This window comes from Microcaecilia unicolor, chromosome 12, assembly GCF_901765095.1.
Source record: "Microcaecilia unicolor chromosome 12, aMicUni1.1, whole genome shotgun sequence".
Classification (NCBI taxonomy): Eukaryota; Metazoa; Chordata; class Amphibia; order Gymnophiona; family Siphonopidae; genus Microcaecilia; species Microcaecilia unicolor.
In genome coordinates, this window is record NC_044042.1 from 2,109,724 (window position 1) to 2,120,664 (window position 10,941).

Here is a 10,941-nt window from a genome sequence, read left to right on the forward strand (position 1 = left end):
TTGAATGCTCTGCGGGGTCCCTGTGCTCGATGCGCATGTTGAATGCGTATCTCCAGGGGCTGGGTGTCCGACCCTGAGGCCAAAATATGCTGGCATAGTTCTTTTATGACAGCCTCACAGTTGGAAAAAATATCTAGCTCAGGGATACCTTTAAATCTTAAATTGTTCCGCCGAGACCTATTCTCTAGGTCTTCAATTTGCTCCCTGAGCCGGCCCAACTCCTCCTGTTCCTCAGTTGCCTTCCTCCACATAGAGTCCACCTTTGATTGAAGGGTCACCATCCCCGCTTCTACTTTGCCCACTCAGGACCCCAATTCATGCATCTCCGCTCTGATGTCTTTGAGGGCGTTTTGAACATCTAATCGGATCCCCGCAAAGTCAGATTTTAAGTCTTGAAGCAGCTCTGCTACGTCTGATTGCAACATACTTGCAGCCTCTGCGGGTTCCTCGCTCTGTACCGTGTGTTCCTGTGGGGCGTGTGCAGTCGCCATCTTGGATCCTCGCAGCTCCGGCCACACTCTCCCTTCGTTCACTTTTTCACGACGCTCCGGTGTATATCGGAATCGCTCAAGGGTGTTTTTTTTTTTTTTGGTGGCATAGCCTGGAGGCGTACTGTCTGTCGTTCTCGATCCGTCTCTCGCCGTATGAGTAAGTTTGTAATGCCAACAACTATCAGCCCTGGCGGAGCTCTTCGTTCAGACCGCTACCTTGGATCGTGACATCATTTCCTGCGGAGAAAATTTTTTAACGCCTCTCCTCCTCCCCAGGCATCCCTCAAGTTGCCTGCTAGATGAGGAAACAGGAAGTTACGTCTGACAGGACAAGATGCAGTGGAGAGGAGACTCCAGGGCCTGCGACAAGACAGCAAATGTGAATCACTGCCACCACCGCCTGACAATCTAGCAGGCAAGTTCAGGTAGATTTGGGGGGGGGGGGGGGGGGAGCGTTTTGAGAGAAAAAGAGAGACTGCAGAGGGGGAGGGGTTTGAGATCAAATGAGCGAGCGAGCGAGGGAGGGGAAGATGCTGGATGCCAGACAGAGACTGAGGATGGAAAGAGAGAAGTTGGAATAAGGGAGACATGTGGACATGAGGGCAGAGGAGAAGGGGGGAGTGATGGTGGACAACAGGAAGAGAAAGGGAGAGATGTTTGAAATGGGAGGGAGGGAAAGATGCTGAAAAACAGGAGGCAGAAAGGGAAGAGCGAGAAAGACCTTGGGGAGGAGAGGGGGTGACAGATGCTGGACATTGGAGGGAGCATGCTATGATTGTGCAATTAATTACATTTTTTTAATCCCATAATTTTGATTAAATCATTAACTCATCTCTATGTAGAACCCATGGCTGTGCAATTGTCTTCCCTTCCCTCTGTGATCACCTTGTCCAACTGTTACTGTTGGTGGAGGTACGTATGAAGGCCTAGACCAAGCAGTTTTAGTACTGCTAAATATCCAATATCTAAGAATTAATATACCGATGAGGAGAAGTGGAAATTACTCTTTTTTTCTGTAAATTACAATGATACTAAGCTAGAAGGCCAGGTGGCAAGCAAGTGCCTCTCATCCTTCCCTACCTTACTCTGGCAGGCAGCCATTTGCCATTCACTGTTTACATGAGTGTGTTTATTAGCCTTTGAGACTCTTTTAGGAAGTTCCAGGTGACAAGAGGGCAGGGCTGACAGAGGAGAAGAGACAGAAATCCTGCTAAGAAAATGCTATTGCAAGGGGGGTCCTGGGAACTGAGGCCCAGATGCATCAACCTTACGTAAAAAAATCTAAAACGATAAAGAAGTTACCAAATGTAAAAAAACGAAGAATGCACGAAGCATAGGGATTGCAAATGAGCTATTCATTGCAGCTCACTTGCATTCACTAACCGTTGGGTAAAAACGTCCGTAATCGGCCCGTAAGGCATGCGCAGAGCAGCCAAGCGTTATGCTGGCTGCTCTGCGCATGTCCCAAAACGTCAAAACAAAAAAAAACCCCAAAACACGTGTTTTGGGAGGGGGCAAAGGCGCTCATCAGGAGTGTCCTTTATGAGCGTCCTTGCCCCCCCCCCCCGCCCGAGGTCGCCGCTGCTCCCCGCTTGCCAAAAATCCAAAGTTTAAGCTGTTCTTCCCCGTGCAGCGCCCTCACACAGAGGTGAGAGGTGCTGCACGGCCCGGTAACAAGGAGGGGGGCACGGGGCGGAGAATAGCGGGAGGCGGAACTGGGAAGAAAGAGAAGAAAGGAAGGGAGGGGCGAGTCGGGGCAGCTTAAACTTTGGATTTTTGGCAAACGGGGAGCAGCGGTAACCTTGGGCGGTGGGGGGGGGGGGGGGGGGGAAGGACGCTCATAAAGGACGCTCCTGACGAGCGCCTTTGCCCCATCCCGATCCTTTTTTTTCCCCCCCTTTTTTTTTTAAATGCAGGGGGGAGCGGGTAGCAGCAGGAACCTCGGGCGTCAATAAAGGACGCTCCTGACGCCCGTTTTTTCCCCCCCTCTCTCCCGATTATTTTTTTTTTCCATTACATTTTGGCAGCTGGGCAGCTCTAACGAGAGGTACAGACCTCTGTTAGATTTCCTGCGTTAAGGCAATCGGACAATGTTAGTGCATCTTGTTGCAATGGGGTTTGTACACGAATTGCTCATCTGCATTCCGTTTTCGTTAGCTGCTACCTACGTCAGAAAAAGGCCTTTAATGCATGTCACGGTTTAAAACTTGTTCATTAAAGGGTTGTTAAAGTTTAGTGCATCTGGGCCTCAGTCCTGAATCCTTTGAAGTGAGATACAGATTGCTTTTATGGAGGATGGAGATGTAACTTTTAAGGAAATGCAATATATATTTTTATGTGAGCAATTGTAAGAAACAAATGGCATATCATCCTTCATGACCTATGATGTGTTCCTGAGAACCAGTTCCTTGTACTACAGCCTATTTAACTGCCTGGTCTGGAAGACTAAAGGGGGTCCATGAAAATCTTCCTCAGTCTATCTCAATAGATTAAAGAATATGCGACCATTTCCATGTCTCCTCAATACCCTGCTCCTTATGTGCTACTCCTAACTTTCTATTTCTTATTTTTCACTAGTAAAAGAGGCCTGTTTCAGAGCAAGTGAATCGGGCGCTAGCAAGGTTTTCGTCACCAACACCCCCCCCTCCCTCCCTGGCCAACCCCTTCGTTGTTCTGCCATTGCTCCACCCCCGTCATGACGTTTGACGCGAGGGCGAGGCCCGGAGCGATTTTGGTGACTTCACCACCACGAACCTTCGAACCTTTTTGAAGGAAGTCAGGGCTTGGCTTCACTGACGTCAGTGTCCTCAGAACGTTGAGGGTGAGTTTTATTATAGTAGATGTTCTTGGGTAAAAATAAATGATAACGTGAGAAGCTTCTCTTGTTTATAGTCGTGTTTTGTACTTTACCCAGCCGGTGGTCTAAGAAATCAGTTGGGGAATTTGTGGGGTTGAGGCACTGGGTTTTGGTTCCGAGACCCAGCACCAATAGGCCCAAACATTACTCTCTAATCATTTTATCTACGTTCTGAATATAAAATTTCTGCTTTGCAAACTGCTTTGATGCTATTATAAAAAGTGGTATCAGTGAATTAATAAATTCTGTCCTCATCCAGTTAATGCAATGGGTGATCAAGCCTCAGTTGTCGCTTCCCCTTCCCCCTCCTGAACTCCGAGCAGAGAATCAGGTCAGACTTTTAGGATCCTACAGTCAGTGGCGTAGCAAGGGGGGGGGGCGCTCCCTGCCAGCTCCCCCCCCTCGGCACATCGACACCCCCGACCAGCTCCCGCACCCTACCTTTAAAAAGAATATCGGAATCCGAGGCGAGGCGCAGCGCCTCGCGCCTGCCCTGCACGTAAAAGAAATGTGGACCGTCGGCCCTTCCCTCGCTCTGTCTGTCCCGCCCTCCGCTGACGCAACTTCCTATTTCTGCAAGGGTGGGACAGACAGAGCGAGGGAAGGGCCGACGGTCCACATTTCTTTTATGTGCAGGGCAGGCGCGAGGGGCTGCGCCTCGCCTCGGATTCCGACATTCTTTTTAAAGGTAGGGTGTGGGAGTTGTCGATGCGTCGAGGGGGGGGGATGTCATCATGCTGCACCGGGGGGGGGGGGGTGCAACGGCGAACTACCCCGCCCCGGGTGGCAGCCCCCCCTGCTACGCCACTGCCTACAGTCAGCTTTTCCCATAATGATAACTGCCAGCTTCTTAGAGGAACCACATTCTGCAACTCAAACAAAAAAAAAGGAGGAGTGGCCTAGTGGTTAGGGTGGTGGACTTTGGTCCTGAGGAACTGAGTTCGATTCCCACTTCAGGCACAGGCAGCTCCTTGTGACTCTGGGCAAGTCACTTAACCCTCCATTGCCCCATGTAAGCCGCATTGAGCCTGCCATGAGTGGGAAAGCGCAGGATACAAATGTAACAAAAAAAAAATAGATACTATTGGAGATTCTACATGGAATGTTGCTTCTATTGGAGATTTTACATGGAATGTTGCTATTCCACTAGCAACATTCCATGTAGAAGTCGGCCCTTGCAGATCACTAATGTGGCCGCGCAGGCTTCTGCTTCTGTGAGTCACTTAACCCTCCATTGCCCCATGTAAGCCGCATTGAGCCTGCCATGAGTGGGAAAGCACAGGGTACAAATGTAACACACAGCATGTTTGTGGCGACATCAGTGATTTTCAAATACTTAGACTAAGTGCTTTGAAAATGGCTTCTTCTGTTATTGCTGTTCCTTCCCTGTCTCTTCAAGGCCAAACAGAAAACTTACATCCCAAGAACGAGGAAAGCTGCTCTTGTGTCCTTCTGACCAGTCACTGCCACCTCTGCCTTGTCTGTAGCTACCATGTGGAAACATTCTGTCCGATAGCAGCGGTCAGTCTGTAAAGAGAGACAAAAAATACTGAGTTCAGAGTCCAGAGAACGTGACCAACATTCCTCCATGCTCCCTGCTACTCATTTACACCACCTTAACACAAAGTAAAAAAACAAACAAATCACACAATTCCATTCAAGATGACACAAAACTATTCAAAGTTGTCAAAACACATGCAGATTGTGAAAAATTGCAGGAAGACCTTCGGAAACTGGAAAACTGGGCATCCAAATGGCAGATGAAATTTAATGTGGAAAAATACAAATTGATGCTCATTGGAAACAAGAATCTGAATCATAGTTATCTGATGCTAGGGACCATTTTAGGAGTTAGCACTCAAGAAAAAGATCTAGGTGTCATTGTAGACAATACGCTGAAATCTTCTGCCCAGTGTGCGGCAGCGGCCCAAAAAGCAAACAGGACAGTAGAAATTATTAGGAAAGGGTTACAAAATAAGACCAAGAATATTATAATGCCTTTGTATTGCTCCATGTTGAGACCTCACCGCGAGTATTGTGTGCAATTCTGGTCTCCGTATCTCAAAAAAAGATATAGCAGAATTAGAAAAGGTTCAAAAAAGTGCAACCAAAATGATAAAGGGGATGGAACTCCTCCCATATAAAGGAAAGGTTAAAGAGGTTAGGGCTCTTCAACTTGGAAACGAGTCCGCTGAGGGGGGATATGATTGAGGTCCATAAAATCCTGAGTGCTGCTGAATGGGTAAAAGTGAATCCATTTTTTTTACTCTTTCAAAAAGTACAAAGACCAGGGGACACTTGAAGTTACATGGACATATAACAGAATTTAGCGTGTCTGGGTTTTTAAAAAGGTTTGGACAGGTTCCTGGAGAAAAAAAATCCATAGTCTGCTATTAAGACAGACATGGGGAGAGTGTACCTCTCCACTCTCATCTCTCCCTACATTCCTCCCCGGGAACTCCGTTCACTGGGTAAATCTATCTCCTCCACCACCAACCCCAGACTCCGTTCCTTTTATCTTGCTGCACCATATGCCTGGAATAGACTTCCTGAGCCGGTAGGTCAAGCTCCATCTCTGGCCGTCTTCAAATCTAAGCTAAAAGCCCACCTTTTTGATTCTGCTTTTAATTCCTAACCCTTATTCTATCATCCTCACTTTAATATTCCCTTATCTCTTGTTTGTCCTGTTTGTCTGTCCTAATTAGATTGTAAGCTCTGTGGAGCAGGGACTGTCTCTTCATGTTCAAGTGTACAGCGCTGCGTACGTCTAGTAGCGCTATAGAAATGATAAGTAGTAGTAGTATTCTTGAGGTCACATAACATGGAATCTTCCTACTTGATGGACCAGTATGGCTATTATGACCATAAAACCCAGCAACTCCAACCCTGGTCCTCCAGGAAACAACTTTTTCACAAGCATCCAAAAAACCCACAATGAGAAAAAACAGATTAATATCAAGACTCTGTATTGTATATCACATTATGATAATGGCAGTGGGATTTGATGCACTGCCTTTCTGTGGTACAATTACAGCGGATTACCAGATACTTTCTCTGTCTCTGTCTCACAATCTAAGTAAGTATTGTACTGTACCTGGGGCAATGGAGGGTTAAGTGACTTGCCCAGAATCACAAAATATGATGCAGCCTTGCAACAATATGTGGTACACAAGTATTGCCATACTGGGAATGACCAAAGGTCCATCGAGCCCAGCATCCTGTTTCCAACAGTGGCCAATCCAGGTCACAAATACCTGGCAAGATCCCAAAAAGTACAAAACATTTTATACCGCTTATCCCAGAAATATAGTGGATTTTCCCCAAGTCCATTTAATAACGGTCTATGGACTTTTCCTTTAGGAAGCCGTCCAAACCTTTTTTTTAAACTCTGCTAAGCTAACCGCCTTTACCACATTCTCTGGCAACGAATTCCAGAGTTTAATTACACGTTGAGTGAAGAAAACTTCTCTGATTCGTTTTAAATTTACTACATTGTAGCTTCATCACATGCCCCCTAGTCCTAGTATTTTTGGAAAGCGTGAACAGACGCTTCACATCCACCCCGTTCAACTCCACTCATTATTTTATAGGCCTCTATCATATCTCCCCTCAGCCACATTTTCTCCAAGCTGAAGAGCCCTAGCCGCTTTAGCCTTTCCTCATAGGGAAGTTGTCCCATCCCCGTTATCATTTTCGTTGCCCTTCTCTGCACCTTTTCTAATTCCACTATATCTTTTTTTAGATGCAGTGACCAGAACTGAACACAATATTCAAGGTGCAGTCGCACCATGGAGCGATACAAAGGCATTATAACATCCTTATTTTTCTTTTCCATTCCTTTCCTAATAATACCTAACATTCTACATGTGGTTTTTGCCAACTGAAGTTTAATCATGAATGACTACAACCGTCACAGAGTGGACTTTTTGTGCAGACTGGATGGATCCTGCAGGTTTTTATCTGCCGTCATTTACCGTGTTACTGTGAACTCCGATAGATGGCTGGGCCCCCTACAAGGCCTTCTTTAAAACCTTTACACTCAGCACCATCGATAAACCTCCTTGTGCAGTTCACAGACTTCTACCCGAGACATTACAGTGCAAATGATTATGATTGGTCTAACCATCAGACAGACATTATTATTAACATTAATATCCCACATTATCCCAAACAAGTTTGAGTTTAATTTGGCTTACAATAAACAGTATTGGATACATAAAGAATAATGCATAAGAAAGTAATTTGTTATAAGAATCGTTTCCCCAGGGCAGCTGCTGTCACAACAAGGAACTAGATCCAGACACCTAGTAAAAGAACCATCAGCGTTTATTTTTACCTACAGGAAGAATGAGTCCATTTACCCTAGGACCATAACAGGAGTTTGAAATCATGCACATTATAGCATAGTGACGACAGATAAAGACCCGAACGGTCCATCCAGTCTGCCCAACAGTCGCTTTCATTCTCAATTCTAGATACAATGAACATATTATATACTTTATCATGGTCTTTCTTTGTAGTTTCAAGGACAGACCGTAGAAGTCCTTATGTTCCAACTACTGGATTTGCAGCTGAGCCCTATTTGAATTCATCTTGTCGTTTGTGGGACATAGACCGTAAAGTCTGCCCAGCACTGTCCTCATGTTCCAAATTAGTGGAGTTTTTGTTGAAGCTCTCTCCAACCCATCCTAAACCCCGTATGCGGGACTCGGACCAAATAAGGCAGCCCAACACCGGCCTTAGTTGATGGAGCCAGAGTCAAAGTAACGTAGTAGATGACGGCAGAGAAAGACCTGTACGGTCCCATCCAGTCTGCCCAACATGATAAACTATATGTGCTACTTTATGTGTATACCTGACTTTGATTTGTATCTGCCATTTTCAGGGCACAGATGGTAGAAGTCTGCCTAGTACTAGCCACGCCTCCCAACCACTAGCTCCGCCACCCAATCTCCGCTAAGCTTCTGAGGCTCCATTTCTTCTGACAGGATTCCTTTATGTTTATCCCACGCATGTTTGAATTCCGTTACCATTTTCATTTCCACCACCTCCCGCGGGAGGGCATTCTTAGTATCCACCACTCTCTCTGTGAAAAAATACTTCCTAACATTTTTCTTGAGTCTGCCCCCTTCAGTCTCGTATCGTGCCCTCTAGTTCTACCGCTTTCCCATCTACGGAAAAGGTTCATTTGCGGATTGATACCTTTCAAATATTTGAACGTCTGTATCATATCACCCGTTCCTCCAGAGTGTACATGTTCATGTCAGCAAGTCTCTCCTCATACGTCTTGTAACACAAATCCCGTACCATTCTCGTAGCTTTTCTTTGCACCGCTTCAATTCTTTTTACATCCTTAACAAGATACGGCCTCCAAAACTGAACACAATACTCCAGGTGGGGCCTCACCAAGGACTTATACAGGGGCATCAACACTTCCTTTCTTCTGCTGGTCACACCTCTCTCTATACAGCCTAGCCATAGAGTCACATGCAAACACATATGCAACCCTTAAGTTTTGTTTTTTTACACCAGTCATTATCTAAATTACAGATCCTCTGTGTTCATCACGTATGTAGAAAGCAGAAGTTAAATATTTGAAAAGTATAAGGCCCAACATGCACTGATGATCATTCAGTTTAATTAGCAAAACCTTAGGGGGGCTGGACACACTGGGGGGGGGGGGGGTTGGGATGCAAGGATGAAGGGTTGCCTCTAGGGCTCATTGATCAAAATGAAGATCATAGTAAGAGGATCTATAGAACCAGGCTAAAATTAACCCATCAGGTGACGGTGACAACACAGACTGCAAAATTATGATGAAGCCGTTAAGTTAATGGTTGAAGTTAAATGCTACAGTTCTTTTGGGCTTATCATGACCAGTGCTTCCTGCTGTGATTTCTATATATATATATATATATATATATATATACACACACACATATATACATGTGTTTTGCCCTGGTGCATTTACGTAAAGTGTTTTTGAGATTTCAACAAATTTGGCAGAAGATATTGAAAAGGATTTTGAAAAGATGAATCCTAAGAAAATTTAAAAAAAAAAAAAAAAGGTCCAATTAAACAAAACGGAGGGTTTTTAACCAAAGAATTAAAACGTGTAAAGGCTCAATATCTGTGATATTTTAAAGCTACTGAGGTCATTTTGGGACTTTTTCAGGTTGACACAGAGTTAGCCCCCGTTTTCACTGTGAGATACAGACCTGTTGTCATTATTTTAAGCAAGAAGCCCCTCATTGGGGCCAGGTCCTGGCTTTTTCACTTTAGCTGAAAACATTTGTTTCCCCGGACATCATAGCTTGAACTCTTTGGGTGCTATAATGTGCTGTATTATTCTGATCATATAAAGCGCTTTAGGTTGAATTTGGTTCAAGGAAGATGCTTTAGAGTTAACAGACCGTCTTGGGGGGCGTTAAATTCTTAAAGCGGCTTTGAGGGTGGCCCCCGCCCTGCAGAGACTTTAAGTGTAGCACAATTCTAGCTATCGAAGCTGGTGGCCTGGAAGTGCCCCCCCCCCCCGTACCTGCTTTGTGGTGATGTACAGCGCTGCGTACGTCTGCGGGTCCTGACCTCGGATCCCTCTGAGCTCCGGTCCTCACCTGTAGGTGCTCAACCTTATTTGCCAAAGCCCCTCCCTGGCTCGGGCTTAAGAGGTGGGGCGGGAGGCAGGCACCCTGCTGGAGACCCTGGAGCACGTGCTGGCCCCTCCCCCTCCCGAAAGGCGATAGCAGCCCCCCCCCCCCCTTGAAATATAAGTGCAAAAGAGCCGCTTTGCACGTTGTTATCCAGGATAATAAAGAAAACCAGGGAGGGGTTTCGCTTCCTCCTGTGCAGCCCCAGGGCTGGATTTGCAACTGCCAGACTTCCCATATCCTTCTTGCACTGAGCTTTTTGCAGGGGTTTTGGCAGGCTTTTTTCTGGAGCTCTTCGGTCACAGGCTCTGGCCACAGCTGCAGCTGGGTGGAAATGGGAGCTGTTCTCACTCAGCAGCATTTTGAAGGAATTCACACATGAGCAATAGATAATTACAGCAGTAAAAATATTTAAAAAAAACAACAAACCCCAATACAAAGTGTGGCATGGTAACTACTTGCAATGACAACCCAATACTTAATATAACGTTTTAATAGACAACATAGGGTATAAGAAAAGAGAGAGAAAGAACAGTTAGAAAGTTAAGGTGACTGATTTGAAGAAAGGTGCAAATGAGGTCAGAGAGATGTATGTGCAGCCCCTCACTCTTGTGTGTATGAGTGAGACTAACAAGTTGGTTACTTCTTCCAGACTGCACTTAAGATAAATGCATATACTATTGTAGAAAAAAATATACCTTAGAAATTCATTTGAATATTATCCTGGAATCTAGTATGCATGACCACTTTCTGGATATGTATTACCTCACTGTTGAACTACAAATAGCAGGGTATGCTGATAGGTGATCCAGAGACTTTTATTTATTTATTTGTTACATTTGTATCCCACATTTTCCCACCTTTTTGCAGGCTCAATGTGGCTTACATATTACCGTTATCGGCGTTTGCCGGTTCCGGTCTGAACAAATATAAGGTATGAATGATT

At 45.4% G+C, this 10,941-nt stretch overlaps 1 protein-coding gene across 1 annotated transcript in view; it reads right to left on the reverse strand.

Annotated features, from left to right (window-relative positions):
* The window catches only part of LOC115481726, a 28,387-nt gene extending 18,285 nt beyond the window's left edge, over positions 1-10,102 (reverse strand). Inside the window, exons 1-2 of the mRNA XM_030221068.1 lie at positions 9,887-10,102; positions 4,766-4,875 (exon numbers count right to left, since the gene is read on the reverse strand). Of these exons, the coding sequence (XP_030076928.1) occupies positions 4,766-4,852 (87 nt within the window). The 5' untranslated portion in view covers positions 4,853-4,875; positions 9,887-10,102. The remainder of the gene's footprint in view (positions 1-4,765; positions 4,876-9,886) is intronic.
* Positions 10,103-10,941: the final 839 nt, after the last annotated feature.